Genomic DNA, 22438 nt, shown 5'->3' on the forward strand with positions numbered 1-22438 from the left:
GGAGCTCTCAAATGGGTTTTTCAAGTCTAAAGATTCATTAATTTCTTCCAAAAGAAAATTTTATCTACTTGTTCTGCAATTCTGCCTCCAAATCACCTGGGGCTGAATTAGTTCCAGTTAATAATTGTTGGCAAGCCCTGGGGTTGCTCTGGCAGAGCAGTGATTTGCCTATGAGCTTAGTCTGTCTTGGAGAAGTAATATTTCCTTCCATTCATATTTCATAATTAATTGTTTTCATTCATAGGCCACAGTCTTTCATATTGTCAGTCGCTCCTGTTGTACTCAACCAACTTTGGCTTATCATGCTTGTTTCTCTGAAGAGTTTATCAAGTAAAAAGCAAAGCAACTTTATTTACCTTACCTTCACCAAAGTGACTGTTTGGGTGTTCCAGAACAAACATTTAGCATATTATTATGTACTCCACATTGAAGATCAGGTCCTTGACAACTTCAAAGGCTGAAAAAGTCCTTTGCCGGCAATGGTCATTAAGTTCAATGGTAATCCCAGTCACTGAGAATGAGACTTGAAATGTTGGAGAAAGAGAAGGAAACTGGCTATCTTTTTCTTAGCTAAAAATAACTGTTCTTAAACATTGTAGGTTTTATGTCTGAACTGTTTGTGCATGTCAGAGCTTAAGAAGAACACCTTAGATATCATAAATTATTGAATCTGTTTAAATCATGTATTATGGAGGTAGTCATTCCTGCTTCTGGAGGTGTTCCAGCAGGAAGATACATTAATGAGGCTGTTCTAGTATCTTCAGTTTGGGGCTCCAGGCGGCAGTGCTGTATTTCAGTCAAGGAAAACATCCTTGGAATCCTGCACTGGAATAAATGTTTGCTGCTTAGGAGCCTTTTCCATATCTAAGTCCCACAGCTCTCTGTTTTTTTTGTTCTGTATAGCTTCATGTTCTGAAGAACTTAAGAGAAATCATGCATTGATTTTACTGAATTCTTCTTTTCTTTGTCCTTGATTTTAGCTCCTTGCCACCCAGACTGCTTGACCTGCTCTCACTCTCCAGACCACTGTGACCTTTGCCAAGACCCCACAAAGTTACTACAGAATGGAAGTTGTGTGCGCAGCTGTGATCTGGGATTTTACCGGGCTGGCAGTCTCTGCTTAGGTATGGCTCCAGGTGGACAGCCCAGAGGTGGTATTGTGTGGTGGACAGAGAGACTCACCAAAGGTTGTGCTTCTCAAACAGGCTCAGTCTTATCAAGGAAGGTTCATGAATGCAGAACTTTCTAGATACACGACATCTAAAACCAGTGGAAGGTGGTAATGTCATCCACATTTTCTTGGCCTTTTTACCTGAAGGTCTCTTTCTTCTAACATTTTATGGGTGTTTCAGTGTTTATTGAGATAGGTGATGTGGTGGTTGCTAGGTAGTCATAACTGGATTTTTTAACTTTTGATGACTTTCAAGGATGGTAATATCATCAGTATACTTGGTCTCATTTATTAAAATACTCAGTTAATCCAGGATAGAAGTTGAGAATTGATGAAGACTTTTAAGATCACTTAGTAGAACTTTCTAATTTTGTAAATGGGGACCTGTGGGCCACAGAAATTAACCAGTTTGCTCAATATCACACTGATAATTGGGAATAGAACTTGGCTCTTGTGGATTACCTGACGATCTGGAGTGGGCTCGTGTGAATTTCAGAATTCTTCTACATCTGAAAAAGAGATCTTACTTGGAAGAGTTTGACTTGGTTGAGGTAAAATTTTAGTTACTGTTTCTCTGATGTCTGATTTATGAGATTAATTACCCATTTTTAAGAGTGTATAAGTTTTGCTGTGACTGTGGGAATAAAGAAAAAAGTGTGTAGGTTCATATCCTGACTGTAGTAACCTTTTGATATTCTCATCTGTAAAATGCCTCAATATTCTCATCTGTAAAGTGAGGATAATCCTAGTATCTTCTTCAGAGGGTTGTTGTAGGGATTAAGTGTGTCAATACATGTTAAGTGCCTAGACTCGTGTCTAGGATTTAATCAGGACTTAATATGGGTTTGCTGCTTTTATTGTTTTTGTAATTATTCACCTCTCCCTACATTCTCTCTTGAGTTATAGAATTGTTAGCCTTTTTGAAATTTATTTCTCTGCCATAGAGTGTGGAGGAAAAGGGGCAAAAGGTTGGGATAAAAGATATTGGGGGCTATTGGATACAAAGAGAAAAGACTCCTCAGCGCAACTGCCTGGCTTTAAATGCCAGCTTCTTGTGACCTTGGACAAGTGACTTAGCCCCCTTGATCTTGTTCCTTGTTTGCAAAATTGAAATTGATAACATCTACCTCATAGGGTTGTTGTGAGAATTAAATGCACTGTTACATGCAAAGCACTTTAAGCAGTGCCCGGCATGAGTTGTGTGCTATAGAAATGATGAGTGTTAAAATTACTTTCCTGCCTTCCTGTTGTATGTGACCCCACAGCCTTAGGAGCGGACTATGTAGGCACTGGCGTGGGGATGGTGCCTCTGAGCTAATCAGTGTCCCCTTTTCTTTCTCCAACCTTATCTGGAGCTAGCCTGTCAGCCTCAGTGCTCCACGTGTACCAGCAGGCTGGAGTGTGCGACCTGCCACCCTCCCCTGCTGATGTGGCATGGACAGTGTGTGTCCACCTGTGGGGATGGCTTCTACCAAGATCATCACTCCTGTGCAGGTAATCACTGGCTGGGCCACACCCTTGCTCCCACCCACCAAGTGATCTGGGGCTGCCAGGCACTGTCAGCAGTTTTTCAAATAGGAGAAGAATCTCTAAACAAAACTCCTGATGAGATGAGAAGAACAGAGGATGAGTGAGATGACACACATTTTTATAACCTTATTAGGTTACTGTAGTATCTACATATTTTAGTAGATTGATACACTCACTTTTATTTTATATTTTTAATTAAATTGTAATTGAAGTTTTTAATATCATGTTAGTCTCTGGAGTTGGGAACTGTCATAATACAATTTAATTTGTTGCTTATACTTGACCATTTTTTCAACAGTGATTATATCACAAGTATAAATTAAGAAAGTAAATATCTAAAGAATTTTTAAAATGCAAAACTGAGAGATGAAGGTAATAACGAAAGCAAAGAAGAGGGGCAGGATGTCAACTTGTCTTCAGGAGCACGGATGATTAGCTGTGTCAAGAACCTAAGTCAGGTGTGAGGTGGCAGGTAAATCTGAAAAGGCACGTGGGCCAGTGGGAGTGTTGATGTCATTCCAGGGAGTTGTGAAAGCCACACTCTACACTGAGCCAGAAGGGCAGATCTGGGATGAGATCTGAGCAGGAGAGGGCAGATCCATGGTGAGAATCAGAAGGTGGGCCCATCTGGGCAGGAGAGGGCAAATCTTGGTGAGAATCGGAGTTGAGTACATTGAGCAAGGGAGTGCAGATCTTGGTGAGAATCAGAAGGTGGGTTCTTCAGAGCAGGAAGAGGCAGATCCATGGTGAGAATCAGAAGGTGGGTCCATCTGAGCAGAAGAGGGTAGATCTGTGGTGAGAATCAGAAGGTGGGTCCATCTGAGCAGGAGAAGACAGATCTGTGGTGAGAATTGGAAAGTAGGTCTGTCTGAGTAGAAGAGGGTAGATCTGGGGTGAGAATGAGAAGGTGGGTCCATCCGAGCAGGAGAAGGCATATCTTGGTGAGAATCGGAAGGTGGGTCCATTGAGCAGGAGAGGGTAGATCTGTGGTGAGAATTGTAAGGTGGGCCCATCTGAGCAGGAGAATGGAAATCTTGGTGAGAATAGGAAGATGGTCCATCTGAGCAGGATAGGGCAGATCTTAGTGAGAGTTGAAAGGTGGGTCCATCTGAACAGGAGAGTGCAGATCTGTGGTGAGAATCAAGGTGGGTCTGTCTGAGCAGAAGAGGGCAGATCTGTTGTGTGAATGGAAGCTTCCCCCGTCTGAGAGGAGCTGACATGAGCCTATCTCATGGCCTTGTTTAGATTTTCAGTCATCTGAAGGAAAAGTGACTGAAGTGAAGGACAGTAGGTATGTGTTTTCTCATCAGATGTGCAAGATGAACGAACCTTTGGGCCACATGCGGGTCCTATGTGGAGGAGGCTGCTAGTTCCCTCCTTTCCAGGTCATGGTCAAAAATGGAGCCCAGGGGTTGTGGAAATTGTCTTTCAGGAAGCCACAGAGGTGTGATGGTGGCAAGGCCTGCTCTGTGACCAGTCCTGTGATAGAATGTGGAAGGCAAATTGTTTCTGAGTTAGGCCCAGAAGGTCTCTGAGGTCTATGAGAATATCTTCTGACTGAGTCCTCAGTGTCAAGGGCTGTGCAAAGTGCTCAGCATTTGTTGAACAAGTGTATGGGGAAATGGATGAATGAACATACTACCCCTTGGTGGTCCATGGAAGACCCAGTGTTTCAGTAGAAGTTCCAGCCATAAAAGAGGAAAAGGCCCTTTGGTTTTATTGCTCATCATTGTTCTATTTACCTGTTATTTTAAAACAGGCTCAATGTGGGCACATACAAACACGTTTACAAGTGTCTAATGGTTGGGCAATTTAGGTAAACTGCTGAAATTTCAATTTAATGAAATTATTGAATGTACTCTTTACGCCTGTCTTCTATCCCACCAAAGAGACCTCCTGCTGGCACTCTGGTTGCAGATTTGTCTCTAAAAGGGAATTGGTTCCCCCACAGATTGTGTGCTTCCTCTACACCACCTCACCTCCATCCTACAATATACACATATCACATACATATCTACTTTTTGGGGGGTGTTGCCATTTTGGTTTCTCCCATGCCCATTGTTTTAATTGGTGATGCTAATACTGTTTTAGGGCATTTTGAAATGGATAATGTTTCATTTGATTACTGGTTTATGTAGCTGACTGCTTCACATTCCATCCACATACCCACACACAAATGCCTCTAGTAGAAAGTTGCTGGGAAAATTTGTTCATGCTCCCTCCAGGGAATTAAACCAATTTGCTTTAGTTCAGGCTGGTTGCATTTTTATGCATAAAATAAGGAGAAAAAACAGAGCAAGAGGAGAGAGAGTCTGTGTGATTTTAAAAATTAAAGCTAAATTTGTGATCAATTTCCATATACCATCTTTGTACTAAGATCATCTTTCAAAATAAGCTTCTTCAGCATTGGAATTTTTTGCTATATTCATTCTTATGCCATTTTTGGTGATTTTTCATCACTGACCTTGGAAGTCAAACAGTCAGCTGGTGTTCTTCCAATGCATGCAAAACTTTTCAAAAGAAGCTTGCCATTTTGTGGTAACAATAGGTTTTTCTGGATTGATTTCTTTTGGCAGAGTCATTTATGCTATGATTGGGATAAGTTGCCACTTTATTGACCCATCAAAACCAAAAGAAAGTGAACACTGTGCTGAGAAAACTAATTACGAGAAATCACCTGATTAATATTCATGCTCACTATGTTGAATGTAGGCAGAGTGGAATAGAAATGAGCACATAAACGTGTCTCTTCCACAAAAGAATACAAGCGGGTCAATCAGAAAGGTTGAAGGAAGACACCAAGTCCTGCCGGAGAGTCTTGTCTGCCGGGGCCCTTCCCATTCTCCCTTTTCCCTTGGGCTTGGGGGCATGTGCATATTCACACATATGCATACAAATGTGTGTGCATATATTATTGTTGTTATATCTCATGCTTGATTACTCTAGATAATGTGATTATAGACCCTGTTATGCACCCCGTATGGGTCACAGCCTTATTTCCCTTGCCTTCCCTAACTGTGAAGTTGGATGCTTTGGTCACTTTACAGTAAGGCCCAGCACTACCCAGTTTTTATACAAACTTAAATCGGAGCTATGTAGGTGGCCTTTTTTCCACAGCAGGCAGGGCCACAGAGTAATCACCCCGTTAGGAGCAGAAGCTGTCATTTTTGTGCTGGCACCCAGATCTCTGCCTTAACCCCTAAGCATCCTTTGCCACCAGCTAGACCTGGATAGTGTCCCTTCTTGCCCGCTCCCATGACTCTTCTCGAGTCCATGGTCCTTGGGTATTAGGACTGGCCTTCTCCCTGTCCTGTTCTGACCCACTTACAGAATTAACAACCCATCTCAGAACTTCCTGCAGCCTAGTAGACTTTATCCATGTGTGGCTACTCCTTACTTCTCACCCTGCCCCCTTCCCCACCACAGTACTTGAACGTGTACTTTCCTGCATGACTCTTTGGTACCACTTTCCCTAGATATGCTCTGTTCTCTTTACCAGAGTCGTGATTCTATTGCCTTATGTTTGAAATCGTCATATAAAATCTAAATCTGGGTCTGGAGTGAACTCTCCAGTCCCAAAAACATTCTTCCTTGCTTGTCTTACCACTCTTTTCAGTCAATCTCTGTCCCACTCTGCTGGGACCAATGAACTGTGTATGCCAATTCTAGATATGAGAGCCCATAAGAAGAAAAGCAAAAACAACCAACACCACACACCATGCAAGATTAGATTGAAAGGAGTAGCTTGTAAGATTGTAGACTTTGACTAGATTGAGTAGAATTTAGCCCATTTGTAGTATGTGTATCCATGTTTGTTTTGTCTACTTAAACCTTATTCACAAAGGCCTAAGGATGGAGTCATGTGAATCTCGTGGCAAATGTTGCCTTCATTCTGCAGGCACAGAGGTGGGAGGAAGTGTGTCACCATGGTTAAGAGCTTGGGTCCTAGAGCCAAAGCCCCTGGCTTGCGATCTTGCCTCTGTCACATATTATTTAACTCCATGCTTCAGCTGTCTTGTGAATAAAACCAGGACACTAATATCTGCACATCACATTGCTGTGAAGATTTGGTGAACTCAGGTGTCTCGTTTGTAAGATGGTGCCTGGTAAGCCCTTCGTACAAGTTAAGAGGTTTGGATTTCTACTTTCCATTGTCCTTTTCCCCATTGTTCCCTCTTTCATTCTCTTTTGACCACTGTTCTAGATACTGAGGAAATGAAGATAAATAAGATTCAGTCTTTGCTTAAAGTGAGCTTACCATCATGGCAGGTTAGCTGTTGCTTTCAGAGATGCAAGAAGCACACACACACAAAAAAAACCCCAAAGTTCTTTGAAACTTATTCTATATCTGAGTGCTGTGTAGTCTTAGGTTTTGAAACTTAAAAATCAAGCAATTGAACATTTTATAGGATTGTGAAGGATGGGATTATTTTGAGTGTAAACTCTACCACTTATTGCAATAGGGCTCTAGGCAAGTTATTTAACCTCTATGAACCTCAGTATCTTCAAATAATAAATGGGGTGATATTACCTACTTTAAAGCATTGTTATGAGGGTTAGTAAAGATGTTTGAAAAGTATCAATATAATATGTCTGGCACATAATATGTGGACAATAAAAGGCAGCTATTGACATTATTGAGGTCATCCCTTTATTTTTATTTTTCATCCTATGGAGATGAAAACCAAATAGCTTACATTGGGCAACAAAGAGTTTTGTACCATTAATGTCTGATTTAAAATAAAATCTACTTTTATATGTTATGGAGAAGTAAATATAATACAGAGAACAGTTTACTATATTCTTGAAAACAAATTAAAATCCTTTTATTTTCTTTAAAATAAAATGCTCAGATTAAATGATAAATATCTGTAATTATTTGTTTCTTAATCAATATTGTGATATATTTAGAGGAAAAGTTTACAGTATGGGATGTTGACCTAGTTGAGATTTAAAAACTGTAGTCTGAGCGGAAGAACTTCAAAAGTTAATTATTTGTTGGAACTATGGTTGACTGGAGCAGCCAATCATTTGCAGAAATGATCTGCTGACCTGGTGAAGCCAGGTCCAAAGCAGTGAAGACTTAATGGGTCTTGGCATTGTGTTCCAGCACGTGACCTCCTCCAGCTTAGCTGTGCCCAGGGTGGACCTCCTGGTAATGGCACTTGTGAAACTGCTGTTCTCAAATCCGGGAACCCTTTTTGCTCTGTTGGGATAGTCGCTATCAAACTGGTGTCATCTCCAGTGTCCATACAACATGCCCCAGAATTGGAGGGTCAATCCAGATTTCATTGCTAGATCACATATTCAGTTTGGGGGCTCATTCCTATCACCGTGTCTTTACTCACTTTGTTCTGCTTTTTAATCCTTGCATTGATCAGACCTTCTTTGGCATTCTACAGCAATTATGGTCCTTACTAAATTTCTGACTGTCTTGTAAAGGAGGCTTGCTGCTTCGAGTGATGTCCTGTCTCCTCCTTTCTGCTCATGCAACAATGACTTGTCGAGCCTTTTCTCTACCCAGTCCCAAGCACCAAGGATACAAAGTGAAACAGACTGACAATCTCCCTGGTTAAAGTATTACTTCCTTGTGGGAGAAGAGTGTCTCTGAATAAGTAAACAAAGTAATTTCAGAGAGTTAGATATTGTTATATGAATATATTACTATTAGTGCTATAGAGAGTTTTATGAGGGAATGTGATAGAAAATGACCAGTTACTGAGGCAAGGACATTTCTTGTGCTTCTGAATTCCACACAGTGCTAAGCACATGTATGGTCCTCTGGAATAATCTTTGATTTAAAAAACTGGGAATAAGCCATTGTGTGGAGAAGAAAGGGTGGGGAAGTACAGGCTTGCCTGGACTTGGGCTCACAGGTGACCTGTCTCCGCTTAGGGGTTCTTATGTACTCTTTGCCAGCACTTTCTGCTGAGGTGTGGCCTGAGAACAGTTACAGACTGTCATTTCTCCCATCTATCTTTTTTTCTCTTTATTTTCCTTGTGTTTAACATAGTTGGACTCCTCACCAGTGTTGGAAAGGTGACTGGTAAAATAAACTGTCCATGGAGTATTTTAAGTCATTTGGAAGGGAGGACAACTGGGTTGCCTTCCTAGAATGTAAGTTTCTTGAGTAAACTAGACCTGGTGAGGCAGGTGACAATGGTGTCCCAGGTCCCTCTCTCTCTGGGTATTCATGTGCAAGATGGATAAATGGAAAGAAAAAGGAGAAAGCAGTTGGTGGTGTTTTGAGTGGCTCTCTGCTGTAGTGGGAGGCTGACTGTGTTGGCATTTGTCTGTGCTACTTCTAGACTCCTGCTGTGTATGCCAAAAGACAAATGACAGAACAAAAGTATCACACACCAGCAGAGAAGGCCCTGCCACAAATGCAAGGGAGTTTATCCTCCAGACAGATCCCATTCTTCCTGGCAGATCTGAACCCCAAAATATTCCAGCAATGGTCTCCTGGCTTACTGCCCAGTCTAGGTTCTCAACTATTTCAGCCAGACAGCATGGTGTACATTCTCTGTCTTCTCATCCCCACCCAACATTACCCCCATCGTGCCCCACCCCCCACGTACCCACAGAGCTCAGAGCACCTCCCTGTTATCGCTGCCCAGATCTGAGCAGCTGCACCAGCGCAGCCAGGAAGTCTGAGAACTCTCTCCTTCAAAAGCCTCTGGTCTTAGTCGGTGGGCCCTTCTCTGGCTTTTCCGTTTCTGTAGACAAACAGACATCACAGGAGAAGTCAGTAGCCATTTAGTTAATAGGGGTGCAGGGAACACAGGCAGTCCTAGCAGCTGTGGGTTGCCTGTGGTCACAGTGGGTGAATGGAAGGTGAACAGCTAGTGGTCACTGCCCTTGGAACCTTCGGGGTGTTGTCGACTTAGGAGTTAGGTAGAGGGGCAGGAGACCCAAGGGATTACTTTACAGATGTGCCTGGGAGCTGAATGGTTGCCTTTATTCTCTGACTTATGAACCAATGAAAGTCTACATGGCCCTCCAAAGCCTTCATTGGCTGGGAAGTCCTTCCTCTGGTACAAGTGCTGTGTCTACAGAAGACCCTGCTGAAAATTCAAATATGTCACCCATGACGGGAAAATCATTCAGCTGTGTCACAAGTATGATTAACATATTAGCAAGCTATTTACCTGGCAGCTGTGTGCCTTAAGGAAAAGGACTACAGCCTTCCTCCCCAGCCCTTGAGTAATTTTCTCCTAAGTACCAAATGAAGTCATAATGTGTGCTCTTATTGTTTATTCCAAAAATAATTTAAAAAGTCAACAAAATACAAGGTACAATAAAAATATCAGCTAAAGTCCTTAACTCAAGCTTCCCTGAAATACTCTTGTTGGTATTTCGGGATATGTCTTCCTGATTTATGAATGTGTCTCTGTATGTGTGTGTCTATACTCATGCACACTTCTACTTTTCAAACTAAAATTACACTCTATTTGCAGTTTGTTGCCTGCATCCCCCATGTTATTTCTTATCTTTCTACATCTTTTTAAAGCTGTGGTCTAATTTCCCATCTCGGCTATGCAGTCATTCATTTAGCCAATCTTCTGTTGTTTGATACTTTTCCTAATTTTTTTCATTGTCTTAAGTAACCATGCTGTAAACATTCTTCGTGGAAATTGTGGTGAATGTTTTTGATTTCAATAAATTCTTAGACGTGCGACTGCTTGGCCCAAGAATATATATGTTCATTTTGAAGCTTTTTGACACAAAATATGCTACTCTTTTTTTAAAAAGTGGTACTAATTTGCTCTCCTACCAGAAATGCACAAGAATGCCCACTAGCCAGCACTCTCGTCAATATTAGGTATTATGATTCTTCTTAAATTGCCAATTTGGCAGATGTAAAAAGGAATGTTGTATAATTTTTTCTCTTACTTTCTTTTGGGGTCGATGTACGGCAAGTTGAGTTAGTCATGCTTACCAGCTGATAGCCGTCTTCATCACTGGCCTGGTCATGCTATTCTCTTGCTTATCTGTTGGTCTGCTCATCTGCCGTCAACTCCCTGTCTCCATACTCTGTTCTTACTGCCCTTCTGCTCAGCTCCCCTCTTAAGTAACTATTCTAATGTGGGTTTAATGTGTATTTGTATATGTGTGCTCTTGTTGTTTTGTGTGCATTTATTTTGAATATTTATAAATATTACTGTGTACCTACTTCATTCTTTCCTGACCGTTTCCCCACTAAGCACTGTTTCTAAGATACAAACATGTTGCATTGTGTATCTAACCCATTGAATCTCCTGTTTAGTTTGCGTGCCTGTGCCTCCCGCTCTTCATGGGGCTGAAGACTTTTTCCAGGTGTTTGTATTTTTTCTATTATGAACCTCAGCAAGTACTTAGGCACTTTCAGAATATGTGAAGACCAGGCATTCCCCTTTCAGGTGTAACACCTGTTGCAGAGGGAGGGGGCAGAGACCTAGCCTGGGAAGGGACAGAGGATATAGTAAAAGGATCAGAAATGGTGATGTCTCAGGTCTCTATTGGACTTCTTTTAAATCTGTTGTTTGAACTTCGCAAGCAGCCACCTTTGCCTCTTGTGGGGCTGTGATGGGATGGGGAAAGTGGCCTGCTGGCTATTTGCAATCACTTTCAAACGGCTTTTGCTGTTGTTCTGTAGTGGCTGCATGAAAAGTGCTTCTGAGTACTTGTAGCCACCGGTTGGATCCTGGATCCCGCAGGTTCCATGTCTTCCCTTACCTCCTTTCTCAGTGAGCCTACCTGTCCAACAGAATTTTCCATCCTTTCTTTTTCTGTCATGTGTTGTACTTTAACTTGCTCCCTTAATATTGCCTTGCTTTTGACACCAGTCGAGATGAGCCTTGCAGACCTCCCCTGTGCCACTCATGTGATCACACACAGCATTCTCTGCATTTCCAAACACGTCTCTCCATATCCTTGTGCATTGGGCACACAAAGATTATTATTCCCACTTTACAGATTAGAAAACCAAGGAGCAGTGAAATTGAGTTCAAGATTTTAAATTTCTATTCAACAAGAGCTTCTAATTGAAAATTTCCCCACTGTCTCCAGATGATACTTTAAACTTGGCAAGACCTGCCTCATCATCTGTGAGATGGGAAAGAAAGCTGGCAGTTGCCACAGCTGGATGCAAAACTGAGTGAAGGAACTTGATTTGTGTCTGACACACCTGCTTGTGCCTGAAGTTTGGGCTGTTTCTGTCGAGTTTTGAGTAAAAACATTCTGGCAGTTTGGAAGTATGAACTGCAGCCTCACTGATGAACCTCAGAGAAGCTGCAGATCAAGCATACTAGCTCCCTGGAAACTGACTCCCAGAGACCATAGATGGAGCCTACGGTTACCTGCATCCATTCCAGAGTCTGGAAAGCTTCATGGAAAATCAGGTGCCTGAGGAAGTGCTTTTCAGGCTTTTCTGGGAAAGGGCTACACTTTATTCCCAGAGAAGCACAGGTTAAAAAATTTCAAAGCCATCTTCTATCTCAAAATTATCAAGTACAAAAAGAGGTTTCTTATTTTTAGAGTAGAGTTTCAATATAGAGTTGCCAAGAGAAAAGTAATTTGTTCTTTTTCATTTTAAAAATGAATTGCTCAACAAGCTAACACATGTCTTGTTATGCTCCAGAAAAGTCAGGGACCTTAGCAAATAAATTATTTGCTGCATGTGAGATAAAAAGATAACTTTCCCTTACTCACCCTCTTTTTAAATTTATTGCCACAATTTTCATAATATATAATTCAAATCCTGAGTGATCTAAAATGTATCACTAAGAGAAATCTTGGTGAAAAGTCAGGGAGTGACCTCTTATTTTTTCATTAAAACTTAAATATAATAAAAGCCACATGTAAAATAAGCCTACAAGAAGAGATAATCTATAGTAACATATGTTCAGTGTTAAAAATTAGAAACCAATTGCAAAACACGGTGAGATTTTTGCTAAATCAGTAGATTATAGCTGCTCTTGTCACAGGGAGAGAAATGGGTGGCTATGTGGGATGATGGATGTGTTAATTTATTCCTATACATATAGTAATCACTTTACTATATATATCCATCATATAACATGGTGCATACCTTAAATATGCATAATAAAATCTATTTAAAAAACACAGTGAAAGTATGCCATTATAATAAGAAATGACAGCTTAGTATAGTCAAAATAAAAATTCCTTCTGTTGTGGCTAGCCATAGAACAAGTGTTTTGTCCAATACGGGAAAAAGAGGACCAGCAAGACCAGTGTCATGTGTGCTCTCTATATAGATGCAGCATCAGTATTTATCATCATAAGCAGAGCTGTACTTCAGTGTTTATTAAGTGACTGTTACAGCTTCCAGTTCATCTTAAGTTATTATATCTTAATACTATGCCCTCATGGTTACTTGTCTCCTTGTAGAAGATCGCTAATAGGATGAATTCCTCATAACCAACTTTTAAAAATTCTGTTGTGTTTATTTAGCATATATTAAATGAGAACGGACTGTGTACCAGGCATCAATCTGGACACTGGGGGTTTAAGATGACTAAAACACGGTCCCCTTTTGGGAGGGTATTACATTCCACTGGAGGAGATTAATTTGTAGTCAAATAATTAGTGCAGTAAGATAAGTATCATAAGAGAGGCATGTACAAAATGCTGCAAGAATATAGAGAAAGGAGTAACTAGTTTAGACAAGCTCAGCAAAGTGTCACAGAGGTAATGTCAACTTGGGAACTATAAATATAAACAGGAAATAAAATGTAAACAGGATTTTGGAGGCTCAAGAAGGAGCCAGAGACATTGCTGGCTAGATGGATTGTGCTGGGACATTTGAGTTCATGGACAGCAGCTGGCATGCCCAGGGTCCCCTGCTCTAAGAATTGTGTGTCGGGGGCGGGGAGGGAGTAGAAGGCGGAACTGGAAAGCCAAGGAGAGCTCTGTATGTGAGGGGCTCGAATGCTGTCCCCAAGTCTGTTAACACAGCCTACCTGGCTTGTCCTTTGCCCCTGTTCTGATTGGCAGCATCAAGAATGATATTAAAAATATTTAGCAAATAGTATGGCCCAGATTCAAATCACAGGAAGAGGAGGACCCCAGACCAACCCCTGTGCCAGACCTTCTGCCTGCTGGAGCGTGGTGTCAGCCAGGTTCCCGGGGATGATGCAATGCCTTCAGCTAAGGTGCAGAGACACAGACATTCACCAGCCAGTCAAGATGTATTTTACTACTTTGACCAGTATAGCTGAGTGTCTGAACTGTCATCCAACCAGTCGCTGAAGAGAACTAGGAGGCTGAGCTCTCCTTCTTCTTTATACCCCTTGGACAGAGATTATTTCATCCCCTAAAGATTCTTCAGTCAATAACTTTCTTTTCTCCCTACAGTAAGAGTGAACTCTCTACAAAAAAAAGTGATTGCTCTACTGCCCTGATTAAAACTTTCCATGGGGTGAGTCTAAGGTCTCACCCTGACCCATTTGACCTTGGTGGTCTGGTCTCCGTTGTCTTTTCAGCCTCTCTTGCCAAGGTCTCCTCTTGACTCACACGACCTTGGTGCTCTAGCCCTGTTGTCTTTTCAGCCTCCCTTGGCCGTGGTCTCTCTCTGACCCACCTGTCCTTGGTGGTCTGGCCCTGTTGTCTTTTTAGCCTCTCTTGCACTCACCACTTTCTCAAGTGCTTACTCCCCAATACTGTGTTCACAGTGCCACGTGCACTCGGGCAAGGGAGCGTTCTACATGTTTCTGTAGCAGGCCTCAAGTAATGGGGCTAACTGCATCCAGCTGGGGAGGTGTCTCAGGCCAGCATTATGCCTTGTGTGCTTCTGTTGAATGTTGATATGACAGCCTGGCATATCTTCTTAGAAATTAGGTTGGCGATTTTGTTTGTTTGTTTGTTTAGGTAAGGACTTTGGGTCCACTCCAGAGTGAATGAGGCAAAGGCATAAAGAGTGATAGACACTCCAGATAACGATCACAGTCAGGAACCTGAGAGGAGGTGAATATCTGAATGATAGGCAGGGTCTATGCTCCTTAAGGGCAGACTTTGTTGCTGAGAGCTCTGCATCCATGTCTTTAGTTACAATGTAGAGCCAGCAGCTTATCATACAGATGAGCAGTCTTCTTGTGTAATACTTACAAAAATGTAAATAAGGTGTTAAGTATAAACAAAGTCACTCAAGATTTTTGTAAAGCACAAGCAGTGGGCTGGGCATGCAGTTAACACATGGAAATAGACTCTTGCCTTTTTGAAGCTTATGATCTCGTCACGGAACCAGATTATAAATAAGTAAACTTTCCTCATTTCTGCTTCCCCCCCACTCGTCCAAACTATGGTCCTCTCTCACCTGGGCCACACAGTGGACTCACGCAGGTCTCCCTGCTTGCAGGCAGGTCCTTCAACCTCTGCATACAGCAGCCAGAGAGAGCTTTGGAACATCTGGCAGACCTTGTGTCTATCCTGCATGAGCCCATTCGTGACTTCACACTGTAATTACAATACAGATCCTACTTTGTTTCCTTGGTCTCATCTCCGAGGTCAAACTTGGCCAGCGCTGCCAAGTGGCTCCAGCCTTGAATCATGCCACAGTGCCTCATGGTGCCCCACCATGCCCTCCCACCGGCGCCCAGCTCCAGCCACAGAGTGGCCTTTGGTTCGCTGACTTTCCGGGCTCTTTCCCTTCTCAGGAGCTTTGCTCGTGCTGGTCTGACCCCCTGTGGCTGGCTATTTCTTCTTCTTTAGATCAATCTGAAGTTGGTCCCTGCCACCCCACCACAGCCACTCTATTGCAGAGCCCTTCCCAGCACTGAACACAATTCATAATTATTGCTGCCTTGTTGGGCACTTGTTTGTGCCATTCAGAGCTTAGAGGAGTGGGCTGGATCTTGAGGTTTGCAATGCAGGCATCCCTTCTTCCATTTCTAAAGTGTACCTCATTAATTACTAGGGATGATTGCCAAGCCATTTGCAGGCTGCAAAGACGTTCATCTCCCTGCCTGTTTTGGTCAGAATCAATGCCTCTGCAGAATAGTTTGTGCTCTATTGTGAAACAAACATCTTTAAAATCAGGGTGGATTAATAAAAGCATAGGTGAGTTTAGCTGTAGAGGCAGCTAGCCAAACCTGAAAATATTCACTTATTCAGAATAGGCCTATCTTTGCACAAGTGCTAAGGTGAACAGCAAGTTTGAAGAGTAACTTTAAAAAAAATTAAGTGCTGAAGAGGAAATCTGAAAATCCTGAAGGAGTCACTCTGGTCTAGGCACACCCTATAGTTAGAAACTTCAGGTATGAGAGAAAAGCAGGTTTTGTGGGTTTTAAGCCATATGTATAGGGTAGATGCTATTGTGGGGAAAAGGAGAGGCAAAGCCCAGTAGATGTCACTTAGGACTGGGTCCTTGGAAGGTTGAATCCAAGGCTGGAGCTATAGGTGTCCCTCTGCAACTGATTCTGAGGGGGCTGCGGGTGGGAGGTGTGATCGATTACAAGGGCATGAAGTGCCATCTGATTTCCCTAGGCTGTCTTAGTCTAGATTATGAATTCCTTCCTCATAAATCTCATTACCAAAGCCCTCTAATTTCCTTTCCAAATCTCTTAGCAGTGCTTTCCTGAAGTTGTACTTCTTTTTTTTTTTTTTCTTTTTGAGTGGGAGTCTCACTCTGTCGCCCAGACTGGAGTGCAGTAGCTGTTCCCGGCCACCGCAGCCTCGACCTGCTGGGCTCCGGCGATCCTTCCACCTCAGCCTTCCAAGTAGCTGGAACTACAGGCGCATGCTACCATGCCCAGCTGATTTTTGATTTATTGTAGAGATGAAGTCTCGCCAAGTTGCCCACACGGGTCTCGAACCCGCGGGCTCAGGCAATTCACTCATCTCAGCCTCCCAAGGCGCAAGATTACAGGCTGAGCCACCGAGCTCGGCTCTGAAGTTGTACTACTAATCAACAAAAATAGTTATATATATATTTTTGGGTAGGTGAGGGAAACCTGCATTTCTCCAGAGGTTTACACATGTGCCTAGCAGCTTAGAAATCAAGGGACCAGCTGGCATCCTCCTTGTAAATCCTAAAACATGTGAGAGAAAAAATGCTCACCAGTCTTACTGTTTGTCTACAGTCTGCCACGAGTCCTGTGCGAGCTGCTGGGGCCCAACAGAGAAGCACTGCCTGACCTGCAGGGATCCCCACCTTGTGCTGAGGGACGGTGGCTGTGACAGCAGCTGTGGCCAGGGCTTCTACAACTGGCAGGGTGCCTGCCATGGTGAGTGCTGGGCTGGGACTAATCTATCCTGTCTTCCTCTTCCAGCACCTTGCCTTCAGATCACAGCACCATCACCAGTGTTTCTTTTACGTAGTAAACAAACATGGATTTAGAGACCTATAGAGCCCTTTTCACTGGTGGTATCCCCTTAACTGCCCTGACAGCTTGTCAGAGTCACATACTCACCCCTGCCCCACCTGTCCTGTGACAGTGAAGCCCAGGATGCCTGCTCAGACCCACAACTGGAGCCTCAGGCTCCCACCCAGCCTTCCTCTCTCCAAATCCCAGATGCTCCATCAAAGCCAGACATCCTTCCCAACATGCATGGAGACAAGAGACCCCGGCAGCCCAGCCTCTGGGGTTGGTGCCTGACTCACAGCAGAGCTGTTCTGTCCATTCTTCCCTTGACACATGGCCATGACAGTGAGAGTTAGCCGGTGTGGAGCCTGCTTGTGTGGGTGCAGTTCCAAGTGCCTTGTAAACACTGACCTGTTGAGAGGCAGCAGAGTTGGGAGGAAACATGGCTTTGGGCAGGTTACTTCATCTCTCCCATGTTAGTCTCGCATGTACAATGGGGATAGTAGAAGCTTGTGGTGGACAGAAGAATGGTCCCCAGTGATGTCCTGTCCTAGTCCCAGACCCTGTGGTGTTTTCCCTCTGATAGCAAAAAGAGCTTGGTGGGGATAACTTAGAGAAGGATCTTGACATGGGGATGTTATCCTGGATTGTCTGGGGGGAGCCCCATGCATTCACAGAGTCCTTACATGAGGAAGGTAGTAGGGCAAATCAGTAAAGTAGAGGTGAGGATGGAACCAGAGGCTGGGGGGAAGAAAGGAGGGACCCATGTTGTCCAAGCAGCTTCAGGATCCAGAAAGGGAAAGGAACATCCAGAGGAATGCAGCCATGCTGGTACCCTGGAGTGAGGACTTATGACCTCTAGAGCCATAAGATCATAAAGTTGCGGGGGGGGGGGTTGTTTTGAGTGGGGCCTCACAGTGTCACCCAGGCAGGAGTGCAGTGGCGTGATCACAACAGATCACCACAGCCTTGTCTTCCTGGGCTCAGGTAATTCTTCCAGGTCAGCCTCCTGAGTAGCTGGGATTAACAGGCACGCACCACCAAGCCTAGCTAATTTTTTAAATTTTTTATAAAGATGAGGTCTTGCTATGTTGCCTAGGCAGGTCTCGAACTCCTTGGTTCAAGTAATCCTCCCAACTTGGCCTCCCAAAGTGTTGGGATTATAGGTGTGAGCCACTGCGTCCAGCCACATTGTACTGTTTTAAGCCAAAATGTTTGTGGCAACTTATTACGGCAGCAATAGGAAACTAACACACACCCAATTCAGAAGGCTGTTGAGAGGACTGAGTCAATATATACAAAGCACTTAGGACAGTGCCTGGCAGGGTATTATGTCAGTGCTTGGTGGTTAATCCTCCCAACAATTTCATGAGGTAGATATTATCATTCTCATTTTTCAGATGAGGAAACAGAGAGGGCAGGAAACTTCCCTAAGATCACACAGCTAATAAGGGGCAGAGTTGAGACTCTAGCTGCCTGTGAACCACTCTGCTGCTCATTGTCTTGTGTTCTCTTATGCATCTCTGCCTGTTTTTCCTTTTCCTTTTCCTTTTCCTTGTCCTTCCCCCCTTTCCTTTTCTCCTCCTGCTTCTGTGTTCCTGCCAGTCTTTAGATGAGCAGGCCACTCATGTGAATGCCACCAGGCCTGCAGATGACTGTCTGACAGTACATGGACAGTTTGAACTGAGTTTGCTGCGATGGTCATGCCTAGATTGTAGAAAGGCTGTGGTGACTTTTTCATAACTAAGTCCACTAAATCGATAAGAACGTGCAGCTCATACAACTTTCTGTGTTTTTGTCCTTATTTTGTTCATTGAGCAGGGCAAGAGCAAAAATTAGATGATTTAGGGCCCTGCCAAATCCACTTGTCTTAGGGAAGAGAGATGACCCTTGGCAGATGCCTGCATAGAGCTGTGTTCGTCAGAGTTGTGGGTATGAAAAGCCTCACTTGGCACAGAGGAGTCACAGGCAGCTTCTGTGTGGACTAGGGAGAGAACGAGGAAAGGAGCCAGGCTGCCATTAGCCTGAGCATGCTCATCTCTCTCTGCCAGCATCACTTTCCTGCTCCATTAAGCCAGATGTATTTTCTGAAGATCGGACAGATGCCAAATTTGCACTAATCTGGGGCCTGGAGGCATTTACTCTTTAAGTCCCCAGGAGGCTGGCTGCTGTCACTGGCAGAGGAGTGGTGACACTGGTCTTCCCCTGGGACTCGACATTACCTGGATTGAGAAAGCAATTTTTGCTGGGGAAGCGGTTTCCTTAAAAGGAGGGGCTGGGAGAGGTGGGAATCTGCTTTATCTATATACATTTTAAAAAGCATCAGAAGGAAAACTTCCAGGCAGGAGGATGGATCCCAGCTGACACCGATCAGCTGACAGTCAACTGATCAACACATCTGAACGTATGTCATGTGCTTAGCACAATGCAAGAACTTGCGATAAAATTGGTACTGACCAACAGGCCTTTATATCAACAAAATGGGAGCTTATACTTTTCATAAAATTGCTAGAGTTCTCTAAGAAATATTCACGTAAATATTTTCTGAAACAACAGTGAGCCGGCTCACTGATTATTATCGGGATGTTAGTTAAGACATCGAATGCTGGTAATGCTGAATTATTTCCAATTCAGATTAGTGCTGTTCAAGATAAAGACCAACTGGTGTGGGTTTAATAATTTATGACCAACCAGCCCATATCTGTAGAAATCTCAAAGTCAAGTGCTGAGAAAAATCCAACATAGCCTCTTGTGAATGGTGGTATGCCCTGGCTAAAAGAACATCAAGTTCATCTGTGAGGCATGTTTTGAGGTTTACAAATATTAGATATACAGGGTGGGGCAGTTCAGAGGGAAAACCTCATTCCTTTGTCTTTAAGTACTTGTGTGATTATGAAGGGCTTCTCTGACCCTTCTAATGTAACAAGTCAAAGCAGCTTCCCAGGTGTCTGGTAGTCATTCTCTCTCACTTTCTCTTTTTTCCTCTGTGCTCCCTTCTCGTTTTTCTCTCTCTTTTCCTTTTTTTGTTTTGTCTTTTGTTTTTTTGAGTCAGAGTCTCACTCTGTCTCCCAGACTGGAGTAGAGTGGTGGCACACTTACGGCCACTGCAGCCTCGATCTGCTGGGTTCAGGTGATCCTTCCACCTCAGTCTTTCAAGTAGCTCAGTCTTCCAAGTAGCTCAGTCTTCCAAGTAGTTGAAACTACAGGCATGTACCGTCATGCCCAGCTAATTTTTTTTTTTTTTTTGATTTGTTATAGAGATGAGGTCTTACCAAATTGCATGGGCTAATATCGAATCTGTGGGCTTAGGCAATCCTCTCACCTCGGCCTCCCAAAGTGCTGGGATTATAGGTGTGAGTCACCACGCTTGGCCTCTTTTCTTTTTTTATCCTCGTTTCTCTTTCGCGCCTCTGCCACCATTTTAATTTGTTTACCTTTCTGTTTTTATGAGCTTATCTAAACTGGGTATTTTTATTTTGAAGAGGCATATATTTAATTGTCTTAAATGATACTCTGCTAGAGTGCATGCTGTTCTCTTCTCATTCAGCACTGTATTTTTAAGATGGAGCATGTGGTTATGTCACCTAGCCCTTCACTCTTGCTGCTGCTTGGTGCTCTCTGGGGTCCCCACCCCTGTGTTTTCTCCATTTTACTCATCCACGATCCCAGGGATAAGCTCCCTCCAGCTCTCCATCTGCATCACTAAAAAGCACCAGTGAACAGTCTCAGGTGTGTGCCTTTGTGAACCTACAGGGGAAGTTCCCTGGGTTCTAGACGCAGGAGCAGAGTGGTTGGTCTCTTGACTGCACACTTACTGTTTGACTAAGTGATGGTGAGTGGTTCACCAGCATGGCTGTACAGCCTGCATTCCCAAGTGTGAGGGTTCTCATCTCCACACCCTTACCACCATGTGGTGTTAGCAAACTTCTCTTTCTTTCTGGTCTGAAGGGTAGAAGGGGACATCCCATTTAATTTGCAAATTTCTGATTATTAATGAGTTCAAGCATAACTTCAACTCCTGTTGGGCTTGGGTTTCTTCTTCTACAAATTGCTTCTTAATGTGCTTTCCCTGCTGTTCTATTGGCCTTGCTGCCTTTGGTGGGGCTCATTGTATGGAGCTCCTTGTGTGTTATGAATATTGGCTTTTTTCAGTTTTAAACATGCAAATATTTCCCATTCTTTTGCCTTTTAACTTTGAATATATGCCCTTTGTTGAACAGAAATCTTTAATTCATCTGTTTTTTGTTTTTGTTTTTGTTTTTGCTTTAAGGTTTTGCCAGTGAATTTTTAAGATCTATTCTGCTAAGTTTCACAAATAAATTATCCTACATTTTCTTCTGTTAATTTGACAGTTTTGTCTTAACTTAGGTTGTGGATTCTCCTGGAGTCCACTTATATATAGGAGTTTAAGTATGGATCCAACTGGATTTTTCTCTATTTTATGATCCAATTTTCCCAATATGATATAGTAATTCAGTCTAGGCTCTCTCTCTCTCTCTTTTTTTTTTGACTTGGAGGTTTTTTTTGTTCCAACAACTCCTTTTATGTGATGACCCTAGACCTTTTCCCTGAGCTCCAGAACTATAAATCAGACTACTACTGGACTGCCCATGTCTCACACTGAGCTCCACGTACTTCAGTACCCACTGGGTTCTGGCGATCCTTCTGCCTCAGTCTTCCGAGTAGTGAAAACTATAGACGTGTGTTACCACGCTTGGCTATTTTTTATTTTATTGTAGAGACGAGGTCTCGCCAAGTTGCCCAGCCTAGTCGCTAACCCGCGGGCTCAGACAGTGCACTTGCCTCAGCCTCCCAAAGTGCTGGGATTACAGGCTGAGCTACAGAGCCCGGCCTAGGCTTCTCTCTTTATATTTTATTGTAATATTAAATTTTCATAAACACATAGGGTTATCTGAGCTATAAGATATGGAAATTTCTAAATTATTATAGTCTAAATTGCTGTTCTTGTACCACTACCACACTGTTTTGTTCATTAATTTATTTTGCTTTGTAATATTAATATATCTCTATCAAATTGGGAAAATTTCCTGCCTCACCCCATCTAAGTTGATTTAGTTATTCGTGGACCTTAGAGTACATTTATTAAATTTCTAAGAAAATTCAACTGAAATTTTTATTGACATTGTGTTGAAGTTATAGGTTAGTTCAGGAAGAAATAATATCTTCCTAATTATTTCATTTAAAATGACAAATTTCCCTCTAAGTATGACTTTAGATGTGCCTTTTTTGGGGTCTCACTCTGTCGCCCCCAGGCTGGAACACAGTGGCATGATCTCAGCTTACCACAGCCTCAACCTCCTGGGCTCAGGTGATCCTTCCACCTCAGCCTCCGAGTAGATTGACATATAGGTGTGCACCACCATACTCAGCTAAGTTTTTTATTTTTTTTGTAGAGACAAGGTCTTGCTATATTGCC

At 43.0% G+C, this 22438-nt stretch overlaps 1 protein-coding gene across 1 annotated transcript in view; it reads left to right on the forward strand.

The window, feature by feature from the left end:
- The window catches only part of LOC103272048 (extracellular matrix protein FRAS1-like), a 222861-nt gene that overhangs the window by 194490 nt on the left and 5933 nt on the right, over positions 1 to 22438 (forward strand). Inside the window, exons 13-15 of the mRNA XM_021718335.1 lie at positions 981 to 1124; positions 2531 to 2665; positions 16780 to 16923. Coding sequence (XP_021574010.1) covers positions 981 to 1124; positions 2531 to 2665; positions 16780 to 16923 — 423 coding nt within the window. The remainder of the gene's footprint in view (positions 1 to 980; positions 1125 to 2530; positions 2666 to 16779; positions 16924 to 22438) is intronic.

Source organism: Carlito syrichta, unplaced genomic scaffold, assembly GCF_000164805.1.
Source record: "Carlito syrichta isolate Samal-C Ts95f unplaced genomic scaffold, Tarsius_syrichta-2.0.1 Scaffold312092, whole genome shotgun sequence".
In the NCBI taxonomy this organism is placed as follows: Eukaryota; Metazoa; Chordata; class Mammalia; order Primates; family Tarsiidae; genus Carlito; species Carlito syrichta.